Raw genomic sequence first — 26,982 nt, 5'->3', positions numbered from 1 at the left:
AAAGAGCTAGTTCTGTGTTGTGTGTGTGTGTGTGTGTGTGTGTGTGTGTGTATCTTTTAAATTGAAGTATCATCAACATACAATGTTATATTAGTTGCAGGTGTATAACATCTTGATTTGACAATTCTATACATTACTTGGTGCTCACTATAATAAATGCAGTCCCTATCTCTCACCACACAATGTTATTACAATAATATTGGCTATATTCCCTAAGCTGTACTTTTCATCTCCCTGACTTATTTATTTTATAACTAGAAGTTTGTACCTCTTAACTTTTATCCATTTGCCCATCCCCCTTACCTTCCCTCTGGCAACCGTCAGTTTGTTCTCTATATTTAAGAGTCTGGGTTTTTTTTGTTTGTTTTTGTTTATTTGTTCATTTGTTTTACTTTGTAGATTCTACATTTAAGTGAGATCATATGCTTTTATCCTTCTCTGTCTTATTTCACTTAGCATAATACCTTCTAGGTCCATCCATGTTATTGCAAATGGCAAAATCTCATTCTCTTTTATGGCTGAATAATATTCCTTATTTTATATGTAAATATATATAACATCTTTATCCATTCATCTATCAGTGGACATTTGCGTGGCTTCCATATCTTGGCTATTATAAATAATGCTACAGTGAACATAGGGGTGCATATATCTTTTTGAATTAGTATTTTTGTTTTCTTTGGGTAAATACCCAGTAGTGGAATTACTAGATCATATGGTTGTTTTAATATTAATTTTTTTTAGGAACTTCCATATTGTTTTTCATAGCTGTTACACCAATTTACCTTTCCCTCCAATAGTGTACAAGGGTTTGTGGTGTCTCTTCTTATAAGGACACTAATCATACCAGATCAGGGTCTCAGCCAATGACCTAATTGAAACTTAATTACTTCCTTAGAGACCCCATCTTCAAATATAGCCTGGGTTTTTAGAGTTTCAATATATGAATGTGAGGGCTGCACAGATATTTAATTCATAATAGTACATATATAGAATCATTTGGTTACTCTTAGTTTTTAAAAGACTCTTATTTGGTCATAGCCCAATTCTGGGTTATTCTGTTTGTGATTATTGTATCATACTTTTTCCATGTGTTTAGTTTCATTTTAAGATAAATATTTTAGGGGAGCCTGGGTGGCTCAGTCGGTTAAGCGTCCGACTTCAGCTCAGGTCATGATCTCGCGGTCCGTGAGTTTGAGCCCCGTGTCGGGCTCTGGGCTGATGGCTCAGAGCCTGGAGCCTGCTTTGGATTCTGTGTCTCCCTGTTTCTCTGCTCCTCCCCCGTTCATGCTGTGTCTCTCTCTGTCTCAAAAATAAATAAACGTTAAAAAAAAATTAAAAAAAAAAATAAAAAGATAAATATTTTATAAGAAATGTTAAATGTTAATGATCTCTTCATCTTGTTTGTGTTGTCCAAAAGTATATAGCCTGGCACAACTTTACTGCTTTAACCTGTTCTTCTACCTTTCCTTCCAACATTTAGCCATACTATTTTTCAGCTCCTTAAACATTTTACATCACTTTTCCTCTACCTGAAATCCTCTTTTGCCTGGGCAACTCTTATGTATCTTTCGAGTCCCATTTTTTATGTATTATTTTGTGAAGACCTACATGACCCTAAACAAAATATCATGTTCTCCCCGCCCCCACCTTGCTGCTTAATTGGGCAAGTAACTTAATACGCTTGGATCCTCCCTAGTACTTCAGTTTTCTCATCAATGAAATGAGAGGGTGATAATGGTATCCAAAACAATACCCAAAACATAGGGTCACCTCCAAAAATTTAGCTGTTGCTGTTTTCATTATTATTAACTTCCCTCATCCTAGTTTAAATTTTATACCCATCAAGAGTATTCTTTCAACATGTTTTCTGCTGTAGATAAGCTTTTACTTCATACCCAGGTATTTATTAATTAGCCTGGTAATTTTCACATAATTAATAAGTAAACACTGAATAATTACACTTATTATTTTTTTCTATAATTATTATTATGAAAAAAACCATGGCAGGGCAGAGATAAGGCACTAATTCAATGTAATTACTCATTTGTTGAATAAAACTCAGTTATTTCTAATTTGTAGTTTGAATGAGAATTGTCTTTTTCCCTATGAATTGTAGGAGTGATCCCTGATGCCAAATTGTATAAAATGAAGAAACTTATCACACATCCTTAAGATTGAAATATGTAACATATATTAAAAATATCTTGTGGAAATTAAATCATATTTGTGTAACTAAGTAAACTAGATTGGGGTATTAAGTATATTACCTTTGACATAAAAGAAGATAAGCATTTTTATTAATCAAATTGGAAATTAGAAACATAAAAAAGAAATTGTTGGGGTGCCTGGGTGGCTTAGTCGGTTAAGCACCTGACTCTTGATTTTGGCTCAGGTTATGATCTCCCAATACATGAGTTCAAGCCCGCCCATGTCAGGCTCTGCACTGACAGATGGACCTGCTTAGGGATTCTCTCCTTCTCTCTCTGCTCCTCCTCTGCTTGCTCTCTCTCTCAAAATAAATAAACATTAAAAAAAAGAAGAGGAAATTCTCAACTCTCTGCAGTAAGCCTGACATTTCTAAAACAGACCTGTTGTCTTTAATTTGGTAAATAATTGATCTATTTTCCAGAGGCATTATTTCTGCCAGCTGAGTAGCTGAGAGCTGTGAAGTACAGCACATCTACATTTTAAATAATTGCCCTTCCTTGGCAGAGAAATTGCTTTTCCATCCATTAATAAGAGGAAAATTAATGTTGGGTCTGTAGTAAAGTAGATTAAACATGTATCCCTTTGGATGCTTGACTGCATCTTTAACAGACTTGAAATTATTCTGGTTACTTAAATGTTGTATATTGAAAGGTGATGGTGGTCGTGGGTTAATCATTAAAAAAGTTTAGGTTGGATTTTTTTTTTCTTTTGCACAGAGTTTCCCCCATTGATCACAGTAAGTGGTCAGAAAAATACCTTGTCTTGATTTTTGCTAACATCTATAATGCCTCACAGATTTACAGAATTATGTGGCTTCTGAGTTTTCCTCTCATCCAACAGCTTCTGGTTTATTACTGCCAGTCATTTATACTATATCACTAATAATTCAAAGGCAGCTTGAAGAGTTTATTGCTTTTTTTTTCCATAAGAAGGGGATGTTTCCATTATAGATTGGTAATTACTCTCCTCTGTCGTCATCTTCCAAAATGACATATCTTACTCACATAATGGATTAGTCCCTGAAGGATTTGTTCTTTTTGCTCTCTGTTCATTGTGGCACAGGCCTTATATGAGAGTTAGTGGTAACTTTTCAGGTTTGACTTATCATAAAGTACAGTAGGCATCATAATTTCGGGCCCATGCTGGTATTGTGGTCCCACCAAAATGTTTAATTCCTTTTAAAAGCAAAAAAATAATAATAGTAATAAACTTTTAAGCTAATGGAATACTTTAATATATTTTTAAAACCAGCAACTGTAATTGTAAAATATAATTATAAATATTTTTTTTCATGGAAGAGGAGGTCCATAAAGGCAAAATTGCCCAGGGCCCATGAAAGTCCTAATGTAGCCCCAGGTCCTGGGTATCCATTAGTAAGGAAAAGCCCTTCTCTTTCCCCACCACCATTGCCACAGTATTTCTAGTTAATTAAACAGAGATGCCCAATTCACACTAAATGAACTAATGAAAGATGTGAATACATACATTGGCATACTATGAAAAATGAGGTAAATGCATACACAAACACACACACACTTGTAACACTATAGCTACCCATAACAGATGTAACTATAACAGTATTAAATTTTGAGGAATGTAAAGAATATCTGTAGCCAAGTACATACATGCAAAGTGGCCAAGGGTGAATTAAACTTTTTCTTATCAGGACAACTTTAGTGGTTGTTAAGCAGTGAAGTACTTGAATATTTATTGTCCCTTCTGCTTTCCTGTCCTCTGGAATGCTCTGGCCCTCCCCCAGATTCAGGCTTGTTTCAGTGTTCTCATTCAGATTTGTTTATACTCTTGCCATGCATTATTTTGAACAGTACTTTGAAAACAGTGAAAATATGTCTCAAAAACACATATTTGAAAACACATATTTCAAAGGACATATATTACATCCAGTCGGGTGGGTACCTATGGTGGGAAGGGATGGGAATGAGGACTGGGTGCAGGAATGGAGGATGAATAGGAGAATGTAAAAAACAGTAGGCTGTGTTAGTATTCAGAATTAATATAATGGGTGTTACAAAGTCTTTAGGGTACCAACAGTATGGAAAAAAATAAAATTCGTGGGACGTGGGTGGCTCAGTCGGTTAAGCATCCGACTTCGGCTCCAATCGTGATCTTGCAGTTCATGAGTTCAAGCCCCGGGTCGGACTGTGTGCTGGCAGCTCAGAGCCTGGATCCTGCTTCAGTTTCTGTGTCTTGCTGTCTCTGCCCCTCCCCCTGCTCACACTCTCCCACTGTCTCTCAAAAATAAGTAAACATTAAACAAATTTAAAAAATAGTCAAATTATTCTTCTCTAATTTAAAATGAACTCATCTTTTTGTTTTCCTTTTGTTGCTTTGATGGTTTCAGGGAAGTTTCTGATGGTTATTGTTTTGGTCTCTTTTTTCAAATCCTATCTTTTTGATGGGCTAAGAGGCCACTACACTAATCTGTGTAGATATAGATGTATAGAGTTAGGTTGTGCAACAAATGCCTACCTGCTCAGAAATCTTTGTTATGTGTTAGCGGTTGTTCTTATAAATACTCTTTCTCAAACATAATTAAGGAGTAATGTTTTGAAATAGATCAGATAGGTAAAGAAAACTAATTTCCAGAGACACTTGGTAATTTGCTAATATTTGATATATTTGCAAATATACCCAAAATAAAAATGCTAAATGATGAAAATTTTTGTTTTTCATCTAACACTTTTTTGTTCTATAGTTCTTTCTTTAAAAAAAAAAGATTTTATTTTTTTTTAAGTAATATCTACACCTAACATGGGGCTGGAACTTACAACCCTAAGATCAAGAGTTGCAGGAACCACTGACTGAGCCAGTCTGATGCCCCTGTTACATAGTTTCTGATCTCCACTACTAGAACCTTGATTGAAGTCTGTTATACTGTCATATATGCGCTCTGGAATACATGATTTGTGGTGCTTTGACCACCCATTTTGCCAAGCTACACATCTGAGACTCATTGACCTCTTTCTTGACTCCTCACTATGTATCTGTATTTCTTATACATCCCTCTCTGGCTGCTGTGTTTTTAGATTTTATTGTATTTACCCCATCCCACCCCATAGGGGTAGGATTTTAACTTTCTTTCTTTTTTTTTCCCTTTTGGAATTTTTATTGGAATTGTATTGAAAGTGTAGGTCCATTTGGGATAGAGAGATGGTATCTTTACAATATTGGGTATTTTTATCCACAAACATAGTGTATCCTCCCATTTATTAAGTTGTCTTTTAACATCTTGCAACATAGTATATCCTTCCATTCATTTAGTTGTCTTTTAGCATCTTGCAATAAAAATTTATAGTTTCTACATAAAGGATTTGCCCATCTTTGTATTAGAATTATTCTTAGGAGCCTTTCTTTCTTTTTCTTTTTCACATTAACAGGTATTATTATTATTATTATTATTATTCTCAAGTTAGTTAACTTTATAAAGCGTAGTCTTGGCTTCTGAAGTAGAACACAGTGATTAATCTCTTATATGTGACACCCAGTGCTCATCCCAAAGAGTGCCCTCCTTAATGCCCGTCACCCATTTAACCCACTCATTCATGGATTTTAACTTTCTAACTACTGTGTTTACATTCACTGTATGTAAAACCACCAATTTTACTCTTACCCTTATTTTTGTTTTGGTTTATATTCATTTTTATTGAACTGTAGCTTACATACAGTAGATTGCATAAATGTTAAGTGTCTAGCTTGGTGTACACACACACACAGACACACACCCCTGTATAAGCTCTACCCAGAAAATTTAAATGTTCTGTTTTACACATCCCTGAAGCACACTGAATGGCATTCCTTTGAAAATACTTAATTTCCAAATTTACCTTTCAATTTATATTTTATAGTCTAATACATAGAATATCTGTTCCAAACTGACTGATCTGCACGACATCCTCTTTACTTCTTCAGCCTTCTGCCATTTGGTCATATTTCACTTTCTTCTCCCTTCCGTCTGTCTACCGAATTCCTTTTAACCTCAATTTAAAATGTATTTAATTTTGAACTTCTAGCAGTGATTGTCTGTGATAGTTGTGTGTATGTGTGTCTGTGCCTGTAATTTGTCTTTGAGGATAGAATCTTGTATTGGTACATAATAAGGACAACACAAGCTAACACTTTTATCTTTAGACTTTTAAATCTGGTTTTCTCACTGTTTGTGGGCTTCAGTTATCATACCTGTTAATTGAAGTCAGTCATGCTATTTCTTATTTTTAAGACTTTTTAAAGCCCTTTTACTTTTTTTTTTTTTTTTTAACATCTATTTATTTTTGAGAGGGACAGAGACAAAATGAGAGCTGGGGAGGGGCAGAGAGAGAGGGAGACACAGAATCTGAAGCAGGTTCCAGGCTCTGAGTTGTCAGCACAGGGCCCAATGTGGGGCTCGAACTCATGACCTGTGAGAACATGACCCAAGCCGAAGTCCACCACTTAAGCAACTGAGCTACCCAGGCGCCGCAACATTTTTTTTTTTAATGTTAACAGTTGGCATTAAAAAAGTTGTTTTTAATCCAAGTTCGTTAACATATAGCATAATAATGGTTTCAGGAGTAGAATTTCATGATTCATCACTTACATATAACACCTAGTGCTCATCCCAACAAGTGCCCTTCTTAGTACCCATCACCCATTTAGTCCATCCCCCCACCCAACACCCCTCCAGAAGCCCTCAGTTTGTTCTCCGTATTTGAGTCTCATATGGTGTGCCTCCCTCTCAGTTTTTGTCTTATTTTCCCTTGCCTTCCCCTGTGTTGATCTATTTTGTTTCTTAAATTACACATGAGTGAAATCATATGATATTTATCTTTCTCTGACCAACTTATTTTGCTTAGCATGATACACTCTAGTTCCATCCACATAGTTGCAAATGGCAAGATTTCATTCTTTATGACTAGCAAGTAATATTCCATTGTGTGTGCACGTGTGTGTGTGCACGTGTGTGTGTGTGTGTGTGCACGTGTGTGTATGCACGTGCACGCACACGCTCGCACAATCCATTCATCAGTCGACGGACATTTAGGCTCTTTCCATGATTTGGCTGTAGTTGATAGCACTGCTATAAACATTGGGGTGCATGTGCCCCTTCAAATCAGCATTTTTGTATTCTTTGGATAAATACCTAGTAGAGCAATTGCTAGGTCGTAGGGTAGTTCTATTTTTAATTTTTTGAGAAACCTCTATACTGTTTCCCATAGTGGGTGCACCAGTTTGCATTCCCGCCAGCAGTGCAAAAGGGTTCCCCTTTCCCTGCATCCTCGCCAACATCTGTTGTTGCCTGAGTTGTTAATGTTAGCCATTCTGACAGGTATGACGTGGTATCTGTGTCATTATGGTTTTCATTTGTATTTCCCTGATAATGTGTGGTGTTGAGCATCTTTTCATGTGTCTGTTAGCCATGTGGATGTCTTCTTTGGAAAAGTGCCTCTTCATGTGTTTTGCCCATTTTTTTCACTGAGATTATTTGGTTTTTGGGTGTTCATTTTGATAAGTTCTTCATAGATTTTGGATACTAACCCTTTATCTGATATGTCATTTGCAAATATATTCTCCCTTTCCGTCGGTTGCCTTTTGGTTTTGCTGATTGTTTCCTTCACCATGCAGAAGCTTTTTATTTTGATGAGGTCCCAATAGTTCATTTTTGCTTTTGTTTCCCTTGCCTCTGGAGACATGTTGAGTAAGAAATTGTTGCAGCCAAGGTCAAAGAGGTTTTTGCCTGCTTTCTCCTCAAGGATTTTGTTGGCTTCCTGTCTTACATTTAGGCCTTTCTTCCATTTTGAGTTTCTTTTTGTGTATGGTGCAAGAGTGCGGTCCAGGTTCATTTTTCTGCATGTCGCTGTCCAGTTTTGCCACCACTTGCTGAAGAGACTGTCTTTATTCCATTGAATATTCTTTCCTGCTTTCCTTTCTTTCTATTCTTTCCTCAAAGATTAGTTGGCCATATGTTTCTGGATCCATTTCTGGGTTCTCTATTCTTTTCCATTGATCGGAGGGTCTGTTTTGTGCCAGTACCATACTGTCGTGATGATTACAGCTTTGTAACACGTCTTGAAGTCTGGGAGTGTGATTGCCTCCAGCTTTAGTTTTCTTTTTGAAGATTGCTTTGGCTATTTGGGGTCGTTTCAGGTTCTATACAAATTTTAGGATTGTTTATTCTAGCTCTGTGAAGAATGCTGTTGTTATTTTGATAGATTGCATTGAATATGTAGATTGTTTTGGGTAGTATTGACATTTTAATAATATTTGTTCTTCCTATCCAGGACCGTGGAATCTTTTTCCATTTTTTGTGTCTTCTTCAATTTCTTTCATAAACTTTCTATAGTTTTCAGTGTATAGATTTTTCACCTGTTTGGTTAGATTTATTCATAGGTATTTTACGGTTTTTTGGTACAATTGTAAATGGGATCGATTCCTTGATTTCTCTTTCTGTCACTTCATTGTTGGTGTATAGGAATGCAACTGAATTCTGTGCATTGATTTTTTTTCCTGCCACTTTGCTGAATTCACGGATCAGTTCTAGCAGTTTTTTGGTGGAATCTTTTGGGTTTCTATATACAGTATCATGTCATCTGCGAAGACTGAAAGTTTGACCTCCTCCTGGCCGATTTGGATGCCTTTTATTTCTTTTGTTGTCTGATTGCAGAGGCTAAGACCTCCAATATGATATTGAATAACAGTGGTGAGAATGGACATCCCTGTCTTGTTCCTGACCTTAGGGGGAAAGCTCTCAGTATTTCCCCATTGAAGATGATATTAGTGTTGGGTCTTTCATATATGGCTTTTATGATCTCGAGGTATGCTCCTTCTATCCCTACTTTTTTAAGGGTTTTTATCAAGAAATGATGCTGTATTTTGTCAAATGCTTTCTCTGAATCTATTGAGAGGATCATATGGTTCTTGTCCTTTTTTTTATTGATGTGATGAATCATACTGATTGTTTTATGGATATTGAACAGGCCCTGCATCCCAGGTATAAATCCCACTTGGTCATGGTGAATAATTTTTTAATGTATTGTTGGATCTGGTTGGCTAATATCTTGTTGAGGATTTTTGCATCCACGTTCATCAGGGAAATTGATCTGTAGTTCTCCTTTTTAGTGGGGTCTTTGGTTTTGGAATCAAGGTAATGCTGGCTTCATAGAAAGAGTTCGGAAGTTTTCCTTCCATATCTATTTTTTGGAACAGCTTCAAGAGAATAGGTGTTAATTCTTCCTTAAATGTTTGGTAGAATTCCCCTGGAAAGCCATCTGGCCCTGGACTCTTGTTTTTTTGGGAGATTTTTGATTACTAATTCAATTTCTTTATTGGTTATGTGTCTATTTAAATTTTCTATTTCTTCCTATTTCAGTTTTGGTAGTTTATATGTTTCTAGGAATTTGTAAATTGCCCATTTTATTGGTGTATAATTGCTCATAATATTCTCTTATTATTGTTTGTGTTTCTGCTGTGTTGGTTGTGATCTCTCCTCTTTCATTTTTTATTTTATTTATTTGGGTCCTTTCTTTTTCTTTTTGATCAAATTGGCTAGTGGTGTATCAGTTTTGTTAATTCTTTCAAAGAATCAGCTTCTGGTTTCATTGATCTGTTCTACTGTTTCTTTTTTGGGAGGAGGGGGGTTCAATAGCATTGATTTCTGCTCTAATCTCTATTATTTCCTGTCTTCTGCTTGTTTTAGGTTTTATTTGCTGTTCTTTTTCCAGCTCTTTAACATACAAAGTTAGGCTGTGTATCTGAGGCCTTTATTCCTTCTTTAGGAAGGCCTGGATTGCTATATGCTTTCCTCTTATGAGTGCCTTTGCTGCATCCCAGAGGTTTTGGGCTGTGGTGTTATCATTTTCATTGGCTTCTATGTACTTTTTAATTCCCTCTTTAACTTCTTGGTTAGCCCATTCATGCTGCCTAGCTTACTGGGGTGGATTGTTGTGGGGCTTGTAGGTATATATGCACATGCATGGGAGGGGTGAAAATGGCATCACCCAGCTACCCAGTCTCTAGTATTAGAACTTTGTTCTCCCCAATCAGCAATTGTGCACCCGTCTTTTGTCTCTGGCCTCTGTCTACTCCCTGCTTTTACACTGTCTGTGACCAAACCATCAGGTTGCCAGGAGGCACCTCCCTCTTGCGTTTTATCTCAGATGTGGCTGTGTTTCCCAGCCCCTCACTTCTGAGGGACTGCGGCTTTGACCCACTCAGATCCTCTGGGGGAGAGTCTCACTGAGCAATGGCTGAGTGCCCACCGCACCCAGGAATGTTCGCAGGACCATGCTGATGCCAATGCCCAGAGACTGCAGTTGGGTGCCAGCCTGCCCCAGAAAAAGTTCACAAGATCGTGTAGCAGCAGCATTTCAGGGATTATGGAAAATCGCAACGCACATCTGGCACCAGGCTTCACCCTTAATGACCTTGTTCCATCACCAGTGAATGTGGTTGTTCTCTGGGGTCTGCTGGGCCAGGTGGCCACACAGCTTCTACCAAATATCCTTCCAGCAGTGGAACTGCTTCTCCCCATGTAGCCTGAAGACCTTCTGGACCCCACTCTGCTCCTGGGGATTTGCCCTTCCCACCAGGGCACTGCCAGGTATTGAGCTGTAGAATTTCAGACTCTGTGCTCCCCCTGTTTATAGAGTCTTAATCTAATTTAAACCCTCTCCTTTCTCCTTTCTCCCTTTTTAGTTCAGTCCCTGTGGCTGTTTCCACATTTCCACTTTCTCTCCAACTTCTTTTGTGTGTGTGGGGTGCTTTTCCCAAACTCTCCCCCCATCTCTGTCCTCTCTCCGCAAGCAAAAACAGCTCCCTGCCCTCCACGGCTTCTCTCTCCCCCAGTTCACTTCTCTGTGCCACGTACTTGCTGAGTTCTGTAGTTCAGGTTGTGCAGATTGTGTGTTAATCCTCAAATCAGTTTTCTAGGAATGCAGGTTTAATGTTGATCTGGCTATATTTCATGGATGCGAAATGCAAAAAAAACCTTCCATGCTGTTCTGCCATCTTGGCTTCTCTTCCCATTCAAATTTTAGAATTTTTGTTCCAGCTCTGTTAAGAATGCTGGTGTTATTTTGATTGGTATTGCATTGAATGTGCAGATTGCTTTGGGTAGTATTGACATTTTAACAATATTTGTTTTCTGATCCATGAACATGGAATGTTTCTCCATTTCTGTGTGTCTTCTTTACTTTTTTTCATAAGCTTTCTATAGTTTTCAGCGTACAGATCTTTTACTTCTTTGGTTAGGTTTATTCCTAGGTATTTTATGGTTTTTGGTGCCGTTGTAAATGGGATCGATTCTTCAATTTCTCTTCCTGCTGCTTCATTATTGGTGTATAGAAATGAACCAATTTCTATATGTTGATTTTATATCCTGCGACTTTGTTGAATTCATGTATCAGTTCTAATAGTTTTTTGGTGGAGTCTTTAGGGTTTTCCACATAGAATGTCATGTCATCTGTGAAGAGTGAAAGTTTCACTTCTTTCTTGCCAATTTGTGTGCCTTTTAAATTTATTTTTGTTGTCTTATTGCTGAGGCAAGGACTTCCAACACTATGTTAAACAACAGTGGTGAGAGTGGACATCCTGTCTTGTTCCTGACCTTAGGGGGAAAGCTTTCAGTTTTTACCCATTGAAGATGGTACTAGCTGTGGGTCTTTCATATATGGCTTGTATGATCTTGAGGAATGTTCTATCTATCCCTACTTTTTTAAGGGTTTTTATCAAGACAGGATGCTATATTTTGTCAAATGCTTTTACTGCAGCTAGAGAGGATCATGCAGTTCTTATCCTTTCTTTTGTTAATCTGATGTATCATGTCAATTGATTTGTAGACATTGAACCACACTTGCATCCCAGGAATAAATCTTACTTGATTGTGCTACATAATTCTTTTAATGTATTGTTGGGTTCAGTTTTCTAGTATCTTGTTGAAAATTTTTGCATCCATGCTCATCATGGAAATTGGTGTATAATACTCATTTTGAGTGGGGTCTTTGTCTGGTTTTGGAATCAAGGTAATGCTGGCTGCCTAGAATGGATTTGGAAGTTTTTCTTCCATTTCCATTTTTTGAAACAGCTTCAAAAGAAGAAGTATTAACTCTTCTTTAAATGTTTGGTAGAATTCCCCTGGGAAGCTATCTGGCCCTGGAAGGCATGCTATTTCCAAGGCCCTTAGAGTTGTAAAACTCTGAAATTGTATGATATGTTTTTTTCCTGAATAAAGACAGGAGTCAAATTACTTTTCCCAATCTATACTTCCTTATCTTCCCAATTCTTCTACTTTATCTAAAAATTTTACGTTTTTGCCCGCCATGTTGTGAGGTGTACAATATGATAGGGTAAGAAAAACCATTCAGTTATGAAAGAAAATTATATTTTATAAAAATATTTAATCACTTTTATGCCTTGGTATCTTATTAGTGTTTTGTGTTAGTATTGTTCACTAATCGTTAACTTTGTTAAAAGTGCATGGTTAAATCAAAAGTAATCAACACAAGTTTATTCTAAAATTGTATAGAAATTCAAAGGATCCTGAAAAAGGTGGGTGAATTTTGAAAGCTGAAACTACCTAAATATTTCCTTCTCTAATTGTACAGTAATCTAGAGAGTATGGTGTTGGGCAAATATAGTTATAGGTGGATAGAATGGAATCCAGAATTTGATTAAACTCACATGGTCACTTGATATATGACCAAAACAGTAGGTGATTCAATGTGGATGGTACAGTTGTCTGAAAAAATGTTGGTGGAACAACTGGGATATCCACTTGGGGAAAAAAATAAACTTTTACTTAATGTCATGCACAAAAATTAACTCTAAGTTGATCATAGACTTAATTTAAAATCTTAAACTGTAAATCCTCAAAAATAAAATAAAGGATTATATCATTGTGACCCAGGAGAGATAAAGAAAGAGGTTTAGGTAGGACACCAAAAACACAAACCATAAAATTGTTCTTCTTTAAATTAAGCACCTTGGGAAAGATATTGTTAGGAAAATTAAGTGGGATACCATAAAGTGGGAGAAAATATATGATATATATATATATATATATATATATATATATATAATTTATACACACATATATAATTATATATCATATTCATAAATATATATGTAATGAAGGGACAATTAAAAATGGACAAAAAATTTGAACAGTCATGTCACAAAAGAAAATATGCATGTAGCCTTAACACATGAAAAGCTGTTCAACATCACCAATCACCAAGGAATATGGCATACTAAAACCATAAGAAATCATCAGATACTCACTGAAATGATTAAGATTTTGAAAGACTAACAGTATCAAATGCTAATGAGTCATGGGGCTCGTGGGAAAGTTAAAATGATACAGCTGCTTTGGCTAAACATTTTCAGTTTTTTTTTTTTTTTTATCAAGTTACACATACATATGAGCTAGCAGTTCTACTCCTAAATATTCACCTAAGAAAAATAAAAACATATGTTCACACAGACACTTGTTTTGAATCCTACTGGGGGTTTCTTTCACAATAGCCAAAAAGAGAAATAACTGCCGAATGGATATATAAATTATATGTCTTTATAATGGAATGCCACCCAGTAATATAAATAAATGAATGTAGTACTGTTACAGTGGTAGGTTTAACAAGGTATTGTGTGAATCTATTTACATGAAATTCTTAAGTAGGCAATATTAATTCATAATGACAAAGCCAATGAGTGGTTCCCTGGGGCCAGGCAGTGGGGATGGGATGGACAGCAGGTGGACACAATAGAATTTTATCACATGTGCTCTATCTTAATGGCAGCAGCCTAGGTGTATATATACTTGTCATACTCATCAAACTGTAGTAAAATGACTGCATTTATTGTACATAAATTATATATTAAAGGTTAATAAAGTTTAGAAACTTTTCTGGAATCTGAGAAAAAATATATTCAGCCACTTGGAAAAAAAAATACACATAGACATGCACCACTTTCCTATATGTCTCTTGGATGAAAAGACCATTTAAAATAATAGTAGAATATTTAATATGAAGACCCATTGGATATAGCCAAAGATGTCTTCAGAACTCTAAATATGTCATGACGCTAAGTGAAAGAAGGAAAACAAAGTATTTGAATAAAGATGTAAGAACATTTAACGTTGAGACTCCTAAAAACGCAAGAGGATAGAAATAGTAAGCTATAAAATAAGTGAGCTAGAAACCCAATTTTGATTTTAGTTTTTCCTACATGGAAAAAATTGGTAAGAACCATATCAGATATTTTGGTCTAATTTATCTTGATCGTGGCTATATGCAACTTTAGGAAGGGATAAAATGAATCATGTGTTTTATGTGTTCGACAGTGTGTACATCAGTGCCTTTAACAGTGTTTTTGAGCTTAAATTTTAGAAAGACTTTTACTATATCCTGGACCACAAATTTAGAAAACTACAGTGATGAGTTTGATTATTAGCATCTTTAAGCAGCTTAAGAAATCTGCTAACACTGACGCTGCCCACAGGGAGACTTTGAGACCATTGTTTTCAGTATTCACATTTACTTTAAATCAGACTTTAATAGGCTATTATTGTGATTTTATGTATTTGAAGACCTAAAAGACCTTGATCAGTACTAGGGTTCTGTTTCTCTGCTTTTATGGTTACAAATTAGACTAGTAACTTTATTTTTTTTAATGTTTATTTATTTATTGATTTTTGAGAGTGAGAGAGAGAGAGAGAGAGAGAGACAGACAGACAGACAGACAGGCAGGGGGAAGGACAGAGAGAGGGAGACAGAGAATCCCAAGCAGGTTCTGCGCTGTCAGCACAGAGCCCGACATGGTGCTCGAACCCATGAACCGTGAGATCATGACCTGAGCTGAAATCAAGAGTCAGACAGAGGCTTAACTGACTGAGCCACCCAGGTGCCCCTGGGCTAGTAACTTTAAAAGATAATTAGATAATGTGTAAGTTTTTAATCTTACAAGTACTGATGGGGAAGTATTAAATTCACAAGAATTAATATCAAAATATAAAATTATTATGAGAGATATATTTTGAATTCCTGTAAGGATTTCCATTTGCCCCAGCATATCAGTGTTTATATCTATTTTTGGAAGAGAGTGTGAATAGCTGGTAATTTGTTTTCCAATTCATATGTGTGCACGTGATAAAGAACCGTACAATTAGGGAGGTGTTATAAATAGGGTACGGTAAAAAAGACCTACCTACTCATGTTTCCAAGATTTTATAACATATGCCCAGTAGAGGTTTGCTACTCTTTAATTTTGTCTTTTGGGCTAACCAGCTGACGCCCAGTTGAAAAGATTTATGTTCTTATGAGGCCACAAAAGCCTTAATGTTCAGTCTCCATCTACCTCAGATTTTGGAGAACGCCATGTACCATCAGCAGCTTCAGTCTCCACCCTCTAATGCTAATGCTCATCTATCAAACTTGAGGCTGAGAGTGAGGGAGAGGAAGCTTCCAGATAAACACACAGCAGCGCCTAAACAGCTAATCACTCTAAGCTTCCGCTTCCAGGCCCTATAATTAGAAGTCCTTCTTTTCCTTGTATTCCCAGATGACGCAAATGCTTTTTGTGGCTTGGCACCTCATTTGGGGCGTGGGTTTTAGTTTATGGCCAGGCTAGAGTCTGGTTTAGTCTTCTGATGCTGCATAAATAGTTCTTAAGCCACAGTCTACTCTGTACGAGTTTTTCCTTTTATGTATATCTGCTTTTTAACTTGTTTTCTAGAAAAAAAAAAAAAAAGCTTGTCTTTCTCCCAGCAGAATGTGTGCAAAAGAGGAAATTATAAATTAAAAGAAAACATGATTGTATAGTACTATACTAGTTATTTATGTCTTCTTTTTCTCTCTGCTCTTTTATTTTTATTTTATTTCATTTTTTCTTACTATTTTAAAGTTTTGTCAAAAACGGTAAGTTCATTGGTGGATCACAGAAACTACATTTACATGAGGAAATGGGAAAAAACTTTTGGGATAGGATACACAGAAGATAATAAAGATACATTTTCAGTGGCCCATTTCTCTAAAAATCTGAATTCATTTTACATATTAGAAACCAGACAGATGTTGAAAATCTAGGAGCATGTTGAAAAGTGTACATTTGTGATTATCATTCACATGTGAAACAATAATCCTCTTAATATGGCTACTAGGGACTTTTATTGGAGTGCTTATTATGAGTAAAATACTGATATGATTCTAGAAGAAATGAAGTTTATCTTCAGTAGGTGAGTCATATATTTGTATTATAAATATGAGCTCATCATTTTCCTATCAGAATGTTTCAATTGAATTGTTTATCATGTGCAGAAAATAGTTTTGTAGTGGAAAAGTGATATCAGAACATAGTAGAATTGTGATAATTCAGACTTAGTATAACTCAGCAAAAAGTAGGAGTGAAGAAACATTGTTCACAAAAGGACAACTAAGCATTCATGCCCAACCTTAGAAATTTGTTGGTCGGTTAACAATAATAAGATGGACAGAATATAAAGTATGTCAGTGACCTCATGACCATAGCTGGTTACAGGATGGGATCTAATTGTTATCTAAATGTTATCTAAATTGTTATACATTTGAAGTAGATCTCAATAAATAACACTTTTTTATTTTCTAAAATGTATTCTCTTGGAAATAGGCATCTAGTATGGTATTTTTTAATTTAACATCGTGACAAGAACTGTACCTTTTATTACCCTAGTAAATAAGAAGCTCAGATATACTTCATCTTTCTATTTAAATGCTTACCTTATTATCTTCTCACTAGTACTTAATATTCTTTCATACATTTTTTTTCAAAAGACAAAAGTTTTAGGAGTTAAAAAATGTGATTCTGCCTCCGGCACAGCAGAGTAAACTAACAAACCATTCTTCCTACAGAAAACAAATATAAATTCTGGACAAAATATAAACAAACATGCACAAATTTAGATATGTGTATTATAGTTCCAAGAATGGCTGATAGAAACTTAAAGAGAGACACAAAAAAAGGAAATGGAAAAATTAAAATTGGATATTAAAAATATTGAAATCATATAGAAAAAGGGAAGAAAGCAAGAACAGAGAAACAAAGAATAAAAACAAGGAAACCATCAGAAAAATAATAAAAAGTAATAAAATGGTAGCTATAAACTCAACCAATAAGTTAGGCTAAATGTGAATGAACTACAAACACCAATTATAAGTCCAGAATTAGATTAAAAAAAAAAACAAACAAATTAGACCTCAATTATTACCTAAAACAAAGTCATTTTTTTAATGTTTATTTTTGAGAAAGAGAGAGAGAGAGAGAGGGGCAAAGCATTAGTGGGGGAGGGGCAGAGAGAGGGAGGCACAGAATCCAAAGCAGGCTCCAGAGCCTGACATGGGGCTCAAACCCACGAACTGCAAGATCATGACCTGAGCCAAAGTTGGACACTCTACCGACTGAGCCACCCAGGTGCCCCTAAAACAAAGTCATTTTAAGTACAATTATATTGATTATAAAAGTGAAAGAATAGAAAAGTATATGCCATGAGTGCACCAATCAAAACAAAGCTAGAGTGATGGTATCAGTATCAGAAAAGTAGACTTCAGAACAAGGAAATTACCAGGTTAAAGTGGGACATTATGATGAAAGAGGCAGTTCGCCAAGATGTCCTAAGAATCCTAAATGTGTGTGAACTTAAAAGTTTAGTATTTGGGAGCTATATAATAAACATATCCACAATTATACTTGGAAATGTTCAGTGTTCAGTTCAATTCAATAGTAGAACAAGACAGCAGGCAATCAGTAAGGATATTGAAGATCCTAACAACGCTATCAGTAAACTTGAATTAACTGACCTTTATAGAACACTCCAGGTGTTTCAAGTATACATGGAAGAGTCACCACAATCTCTTCTCAAATATAAAACAAGGTTTAACAAATTCCTTGTCGTCACTAAAAATTAGTATGTGAAAGATACCTGAAAAATACCCAAATACTTAGAAAAGCTGAACAATATATCTTTAAATATCCCATGAGTAAAAGAGGAAATATCTAGAAAACATTTAGAACTGAATGCAAAAGAAAAGGCAGTGTGTCAAAATTTTGGAATTCAGGTTTACAGGGAAATTTATATCAATATATGCTTACTCTGAAAAAGAAGAAAGTTCCTGAAAAAGTAATCTAAGCTTCCACCTTAAGAAAACAGAAAAAAGAAAGAGCAAATAAAACTAAAGCAAGGAAAATGAAGTAGCAGAAGATACTAATAGCAGAAGGAGAAAGATAGGAGAAAGCAGAAATTGAAAAAAGAAATCAGAAAATCAGTGCTACTCAGAATAGATTTCCTTGAAAACATTTAGCTAGAATGATCAAGAAAAAAAGAGGGAAGACAAATTGTTGATAACCTCAATGAAAAAGTGGACATCACCAAAGACCTTACAGGTATTAATAAAGGCCATTTCCTTGAGTTCCAGAAAGTAATTCACCCAAGGACATTTAAATTAAGCCCCCAAATTTTACATTTTAAAATAATAAAATTTAAATTACAAAGAAATTAAAATAAAAATATTTAAAGGTATTAAAAAAAATTTTTTTTAACGTTTATTTATTTTTGAGACAGAGAGAGACAGAGCATGAACGGGGGAGGGTCAGAGAGAGGGAGACACAGGATCTGAAACAGGCTCCAGGCTCTGAGCTGTCAGCACAGAGCCTGACGCGGGGCTCTAACTCACGGACAGCAAGATCATGACCTGAGCCGAAGTCAGACGCTTAACCGACTGAGCCACCCAGGCGCCCCTAAAGGTTTTTTTTTTTTTTTTTTTTTTTTTTTAAAAAAGGCCCATATAGTTTTACTGACAAATTCTACTGAAAATCTAAGTAGGAAATAATAGTGGTTTTCCGCAATCTCTCTCTTCAGTTTCACAAGACCAGCTTTAGCCTGATACTGAAAACAGACAAACTCGTGATTAGAAAGCTACAAACCAATAACCCTCAGGAACAGTCATGAAAATCTTAAAACCTTAGCTAATTGAATCCAGCAGCATATAATAAAGGATTTTGACCAGGTGGCGTTTATCCTAGAAATGCAAGTTTTGTTTGACGTTTGATTTTGTTTGACATTTGATTATTTACTAAAATTCACCGTATTAATTGAGTAAAGAAAAAAATGCATAGTCATGTCACAGGTGTAAAACACTGTACACAATTCAACATTCATTCATTATAAAAACTATCAACAAATTAGGAGTAGAAAGGAACCTCCTTCACTTGATAGAGAGTATTTATAAAAAAAAAAAAAAAAAACCTACAGCTAACATCATACTTAAAGATTGAATGCTTTCTCCTAAAATTTGGAAGGCACGAATATTACTTCTCCCCATTTCTGTTTTCCTCAGCAGTGTAGTAAGTGAAGGAAAATAAAAGGCATGTAGTTTGTAAAGGAAAAAATCAAATTATGTCTGTTCACAAACTACATGATAATCTGTAAAGAAAACTCCGTGTAATCTACAAAAAGCCCTGACTAGAACTGGCAGACTATCTGTCAATATAAAAAAATGTCCATTATGTCTCTATATGCCAGCAGGGAATAATTGACAATTGAGATAAAATAAAAAGTACCATTTATAATGGATCCAATAAAAAATGTGTATAATTTATGTACTCAACAGGAAAAATAAGAAGTCAAAGAAAACATATATCAAGAAATAGGAAGTGTTCATAGATTAGAAGGCTCAATATTGTTAAGCTGTCCATCAGTCAATTTGATTTATAAACTTAATATAACCTTCCCCAAAATCCTAAGAATTTTTATTTATTTAAGATTTTTTAAATGTTTATTTACCTTTGAGACAGAGAGAAACAGAGTGTGAGTGGGGGAGGGGCAGAGAGAGAGAGGGAGACACAGAATCTGAAGCAGGCTCCAGAGTTGTCAGCACAGACCCTGACCTGGGGCTCGAACTCATGAGCCATGAGATCATTACCTGAGTCGAAGTCGGCTGCCCAACTGACTGAGCCACCCAGATGCCCCCCTAGGAATTTTTAATATCAAAAATCTGATTTTGGGGTACCAGGGTGGCTCAGTTGGTTGAGTGTCTGACTCTTGATTTCAGCTCAGGTCATGATTCCAGGGTAATGGGATGAAGTGCCACATCTAGCTCCGTGCTGAACATGGAGCCCACTTGAGATTCTCTCTGTGTCTCCCTTTGCCCCTCTCCCCACTCATGTGCTCTATCTAAAATTAAAAAAAAAAAATCCGATTTTGTGTTTGGAATGGAATTGGAATAGCCAAAATAATGTTGAAAAAAAGGTTCTTTCTTCAACATTTGATATAAAGTTATGGTAATCAAGCAAGTGTGGTATTAATGAAAGTATAGACACAGAAAATGATGGACTAGAATAATACTTCCAGGTGAAGACCTATGCAGATACAGCCAGTTCATCTTTGGCAAGTTGACAATGGATAAAGAATAAAGGATAAAGACCTCAGTGAGTAAAGAATATTCCCTTCAAGAAATCTTGCTAGAACAATTGGACATTGTTTGCAAAAAAAGTTAGTTTGATACCTCACAATTTATACATAAATTAACTTAAAACGAATGATAGACCTCTATGAAAAATATAAAACTGAAATTTTGACAAGAAAACAAAATTTTTGTGACCTTGGATTAGGCAAAGAATTCTTAGCTATGACATTTCATCAAAATTAAAAACTTGTTATGTGAGACACTGTTCAGCATTTGAATAAATATTATGCCAGGGTAGAGAAACATTTTTATTTTTTATTTTATTTTATTTTATTTTTAATTTTTTTTTCAACGTTTTTTATTTATTTTTGGGACAGAGAGAGACAGAGCATGAACGGGGGAGGGGCAGAGAGAGAGAGGGAGACACAGAATCGGAAACAGGCTCCAGGCTCCGAGCCATCAGCCCAGAGCCTGACGCGGGGCTTGAACTCACGGACAGCGAGATCGTGACCTGGCTGAAGTCGGACGCTTAACCGACTGCGCCACCCAGGCGCCCCAGAGAAACATTTTTAAACTGGTGGATTAAGTGTAGGGTATTTCAGATACACTGAAACTTAAAATTCAGGTTTTAAGAAGTGGCAAAAAATGGGAGCAAGTTTTAGTTCCATGGAGAGAAGTAATTTTCACATTCTTTGTTATCAGATTTGCTATATTAAAAGGCTTGTGAACTCTCCATAAACTTTTCTCTACTAGTTGTACAGGAACCTCATAAAATCTTTACAGCTAGTATCCTCACTATGCTTGTATACTGATATGGCATTAAGGTTTTGTGTTCATACAGGAAAAAGATGCTGCATTTTAATTTTTTTTTTAATTGGGGAAATTTTTTACATCTTTGGTCATTTTTTCCTTCGGTGATATTTTAAAGCATAATGAATATTTTGTGAAAATATTTCATCAACATACATAATTGTTTTTATTTTTACTCCCTTTTTGGTGTGTTCTTCAGGAATGCTTCTAGTTACAACAGACACCCTTGGCCATGACTTTCATGTCTTCCAAATTCTGACTCATCCTTGGTCTTCGTCACAAAGTGCTGTCCATCATCTGTATACTCTTCACAGGGGAGAAACTGAAGCCAAAGTAAGTTGTATATTTTTCAGAAGGTGTGTGTGCATGTGCATGCATGTGTGTAATATGACATCTAAAATAACTGGTTATTTATATCATATTGAAGCTTAATGTTAGTGACAACATACTATTCTTGGTGATAGAGTATATCAGGTAATTAAGAAAAAATATTTATCCTATAAATATTATTCTGTATAAATATTTGGCCCCATAAATACATAAGTAGTAGGTGAACAAGTCAATGAATGTTGATAAAACAAAAGTTCCATAAGTTCTATTTGTCCTTCTCCTCCTACCCTGTACCATTTCTTGCCCCAGCAAAAACTCTGTCATCTATCTGATGTCTCTCCAGGTGCATGCATACATGTACACACACAGACACACACATACATGTAAACACATTCACATATACACAAAAATAATTGAGTTTTGTAATGTATGACTATATGGATAATATTCAGTGGTATGTAGGAGTCCGTTCACAGTGGCTAGTGAGAATGAGTTATGTACATTTCTCCCAAACTCTGGATATAGTGACATTGTGTTGTTGGTATGAAATCATCCATGGTAAGAGTGTTTACATAATTGGAGTCAGCAAACGCTACAAATCAGAACTATTTTTTTCTTATGCAGCCAGCTTTTAACATTTAGCAACACATCACTGTGCACACATGTATGGGCATGCCCACATCCACACATCCGCACACACACAACCACATATGTAATTTACTAAGCATTTGTATTAGGCACCATGCTAAATGCTTTTACATGTATTTAATACTCTTAATATCACTTGGTAGATACTGTGATAGCTTAATAAGCTAAAATCCCAACTATTCTTTTGTTTCCCAGAGCCTGTGGTTATGCATTTACCAGTACACTACTGTAAATACTTTATTCTGAGAGATAGCTCATTGACACCCACCACCATTTATTGACTAGTCTTGTCCTTTCCCAATAGTCTAAAATGCTGTTTTAGAGGGGCACCTGGGTGGCTCAGTTGCTTAAGCATCTGACTTCAACTCAGGTCAAGATCTCACAGTTCATGGGTTCGAGCCCTGCATTAGGCTCTGTGCTGAGAGCTCAGAGCCTGGAGCCTGCTTTGGATTCTGTCTCCCTCTCCTCTGCTCTCCCCTCCCCGCCTTGTGCTCTGTCTCTCTCTCTCTCTCTCTCAAAAATAGATACACATTAAAAAATTTAAAGAATTTTCTATAATAAAATGAAACATCTTAAATATATAGAAATCCATGAGTTTATAATACTTTAAAAGGAAGCATTGGACATAATTGTAGGTAGCTTGTTTACTAATTCATTATCCTCAAAACTGATAATTAAAGAGAGAATATTCAGCATTTACCTTGTCTTCCTTGTATCAATTTAATAAGATAACTGAATAGTTGATGAGGTAAAGTTTTTCCTTATGGAAGAGTTCCAGTATTAAAAATTTTAGAATTTAGATTTAGTGTGGAGGTCATTTTGTAATATATACACAGAATGAATCATGTTGTACCCCTGAAAGTAATATAATGTTGTAGTCAATTATATGTCAATTAAAATAAAAGTTAGAATTTTAAGAATCACCATTGTTGCTACCCCTAATGAAACAATGAATTTAGGCAATAATCATCTGTATTTGGCTTTAGCTGATGAGTCTTAACATTACCAAAGTGGAACAGTCAGATATCATTATGTGCTTCCTGATTTGTGTAATAGGATGTATATATACAATATCATCTATGAAATATTTCTTCCAAGTCCTCTCAATTAAATCTGAATCTAATTCAGCCCCTAAATATAATTAGTACCTTACATAAAAGACAGAGATAGAGGGTCAAGTTAAACAGTATCATGAGAATGCAGCTAGCCAACTCTGAAATGTAGGAAGTTCTTCATTATAAATGTGGCCTGATTTTTTCCAAGTTTTTTATTTAAATTCCAGTTAGTTAACATACAGTATAATATAAGTTTCATGTGTAGAATTTAGTGATTCAACACTTACAATATCTGGTACTCAACATGGACAAGTGCACTTCTTCATCCCCATTTAACCCAATCGCCTCTGATAATCGTCAGTTTGTTCTCTGTAGTTAGGAGTCTGTTTCTTGGTTTGCCTCTCTTTTATCCCCTCTATGTTCATTCACTTTATTTCTTAATTTCCACATATGAGTGAAATCACATGGTATTTGTCATTTTCTGACTTATTTCACTTAGCTCCATGCACGTTATGGCAAATGGCAAGATTTCATTCTTTTTTATGGCTAATAATCCAGGGTGTGTGTGTGTGTGTGTGTGTCTGTGTGAGAGAGACATCTTTTTTTGAAGAAGAGACTTATGTATGCATTTATTTATTCTTTTTTTTCAAGTTTTTACTTAAATTCCAATTTGTTAACATACTGTATAATATTAGTTTCAGGTGTAGAATTTGTGATTTGTTGCTTTACATACAATATCCAGTGCTCATCATAACAAGTGCCCTCCTTAATACCCAAAACCCATCCCCTCCTATCCCCATCCCCTCCACCTCTTGCCCACCTCCCCTCCGGTAGCCCTCATTTTGTGCTCTATAGTTAAGAGTTTGTTTTCTGGTTTGCCTCACTTTCCTCCACCATGTTCATCTGTTTTGTTTCTTAAATTCCACATATGAGTGAAATCATATGGTATTTGTTTTTCTTTGACTGACTTACTTCACTTAGCATAATACTCTTTAGCTCCATCCACATTGTTGTAAATGGCAAGATTGCATTCTTTTTTATGGCTGAGTAATATTCCATTGTAAATATATATGCTACATCTTTATCCATTCATAAATGGACATTTGGGTTCTTCCCATCATTTGGCTATTGTTGATAATGCTGCTGTAAACATTGGGGTGCATGTATACCTTTGAATCAGAATTTTTGTATCCTTTGGGTTAATACCTAGTAGTTGTAATTGCTGGATCATAGGGTAATTCTATTTTTAACTTTTTGAGGAAACTGCCTGCTATTTTCCAGAGTGGCTGCACCAGTTTGCTTTCCAACAGTGTAAGATGGTTCCCCTTTTTCTGCATCCTCACCAACATCGGTTGTTTCCTGTGTTGTTAATTTTAGCCATTATCACAGGTGTGAGGTAGTATCTCATTGTGGTTTTGATTTGCATTTCCCTGATGATGTGTGATTTTGAGCATCTTTTCATGTGTCTGTTTGCCATCTGGATATCTTCTTTGGAAAAAGATCTATTCTTGTCCTCTGCCCCTTTTTAATTGGATTATTATTATTATTTTGAGTGTTGAGTTTTATAAGTTCTTTATATATTTTGGATACTCACCCTTTTACCAGATATGTCATTTGCAAATATCTTCTCCCATTGTAAAGATTGCCTTTTTGTTTTGTTGATTGTTTCCTTTGCTGTGCAGAAGCTTTTTATCTTTTTTTTTTTTTTTAATTTTTTTTTCAACGTTTTTTATTTATTTTTGGGACAGAGAGAGACAGAGCATGAATGGGGGAGGGGCAGAGAGAGAGGGAGACACAGAATCGGAAACAGGCTCCAGGCTCTGAGCCATCAGCCCAGAGCCTGACGCGGGGCTCGAACTCACGGACCGCGAGATCATGACCTGGCTGAAGTCGGACGCTTAACCGACTGCGCCACCCAGGCGCCCAGAAGCTTTTTATCTTAATGGAGTCCCAGTAGTTCATTTTTGCTTTTGTTTCCCTTGCCTCTACGGATGTGTGTAGTAAGAAGTTGCTACAGCCAATGTGAAAGAGGTTGCTGCTTGTGTTCTCCTGCAGGATTTTGATGGTTTCCTGTTGATGGTTACAGTTAGGTCTTTTATCCATTTTGAGTTTATTTTTGCATATGGTGTAAGAAAGTGGTCCAGTTTCATTCTTCTGCTTGTCGCTGTCCAGTTTTCCCAACACCATTTGTTGAAGAGACTGGCTTTTTCCTGTTGGATATGTTTTCCTGCTTTGTCAAAGATTAATTGGCCATAGAGTGGTAGTTTCATTTCTGGGTTTTCTATTCTGTTTCATTGATCTGTGTGTCTATTTTTGTGCCAGTACCATATTGTTTTGATTACTACAGCTTTGTTATATAACTTGAAATCTGGAACTGTGACACCACCAGTTTTGTTTTCTTTTTTTACAATTTTTGGCTATTCAGGGTCTTTTGTGATTCCATGAAAATTTTAGGATTATTTGTTCTAGCTCTGTAAAAAACGCTCTTGGTATTTTGACAGGTACTGCATTAAATCTGTAGATTGCTTTTGGTAGTACAGACATTTTAACAATATGTGTTCTTCCAGTCCATGAGCATAGATTTTCTTTCCATTTGTTTGTGTCATCTTCAATTTCTTTTGTCAGTGTTTTATAGTTTTTAAAGTATAGGTCTTTCACCTCCTTGGTAAAGTTTATTCCTAGGTACCTTATTATTTTTGGTGCAATTGTAAATGGGCTTGCTTTTTTTTGTTTGTTTATTTTTTAAGTTTATTTATTTATCTCTCTCTTTCTTAGAGAGAGAGAGAGAGAGAGAAAGAAAAGGACATGGAGAGGGAAAATCCCAAGCAGGTTTTGCATGGGCAGTGCAGAGCCCCATGCGGAGCTCAAACTCATAAACTGTGAGATCATGGCTTGAACCAAAACCAAGAGTTGGTCGCTAAACAACTGAGCACCCAGGCACCTTTGGGATTGCTTTCTTAATTTCTCTTTCTCTTCCTTCATTACTTAGTGTATAGAAAAGCAATGGATTTCTGTACATTTATTTTTGTATCCTGTGATCTTACTGAATTCATTTATCACTTTTAGCATTTTTTTGTGGAATCTTTTGGGTTTCCTATATATAGTATCATGTCATCTGTAAATATTGCAAATTTTGTTTCTTCCTTACCAATTTGGATACCTCTTATTCCTTTGTGTTGTCTGATTGCTGTGGCTAGGACATCCAGAACTATGTTGAATAAAAGTGGTGAGAGTGGACATCCTTATCTTGTTCCTGATCTTAAGGGGAAAGATTTCAGCTTTTCCCCATTGAGTATGATTTTAGCTGTGGGTTTTTCATATATAGCCTTTATTGTATTGAGGTATGTTTCCTCTAAACCTAGTTTGTTGAGGGTTTTTATCATGAATGGATGTTGTGCTTTGTTGAATGCTGTTTCTGCATCTATTGAAATGATCATATGGTTTTTATCCTTTCTCTTTTTGATGTGTTATATCACATTTGTTGATTTTTAAAATTTTTCTTG

At 35.7% G+C, this 26,982-nt stretch overlaps 1 protein-coding gene across 1 annotated transcript in view; it reads left to right on the top strand.

The window, feature by feature from the left end:
- Positions 1 to 26,982, top strand: part of BCAS3 (BCAS3 microtubule associated cell migration factor) — a 619,018-nt gene that overhangs the window by 209,773 nt on the left and 382,263 nt on the right. Inside the window, exon 16 of the mRNA XM_058702849.1 lies at positions 21,646 to 21,779. Coding sequence (XP_058558832.1) covers positions 21,646 to 21,779 — 134 coding nt within the window. The remainder of the gene's footprint in view (positions 1 to 21,645; positions 21,780 to 26,982) is intronic.

This window comes from Neofelis nebulosa, chromosome 16 (genome assembly GCF_028018385.1).
Source record: "Neofelis nebulosa isolate mNeoNeb1 chromosome 16, mNeoNeb1.pri, whole genome shotgun sequence".
Lineage (NCBI taxonomy): Eukaryota > Metazoa > Chordata > Mammalia > Carnivora > Felidae > Neofelis > Neofelis nebulosa.
This window is presented reverse-complemented; position numbering and strand designations above follow the sequence as displayed.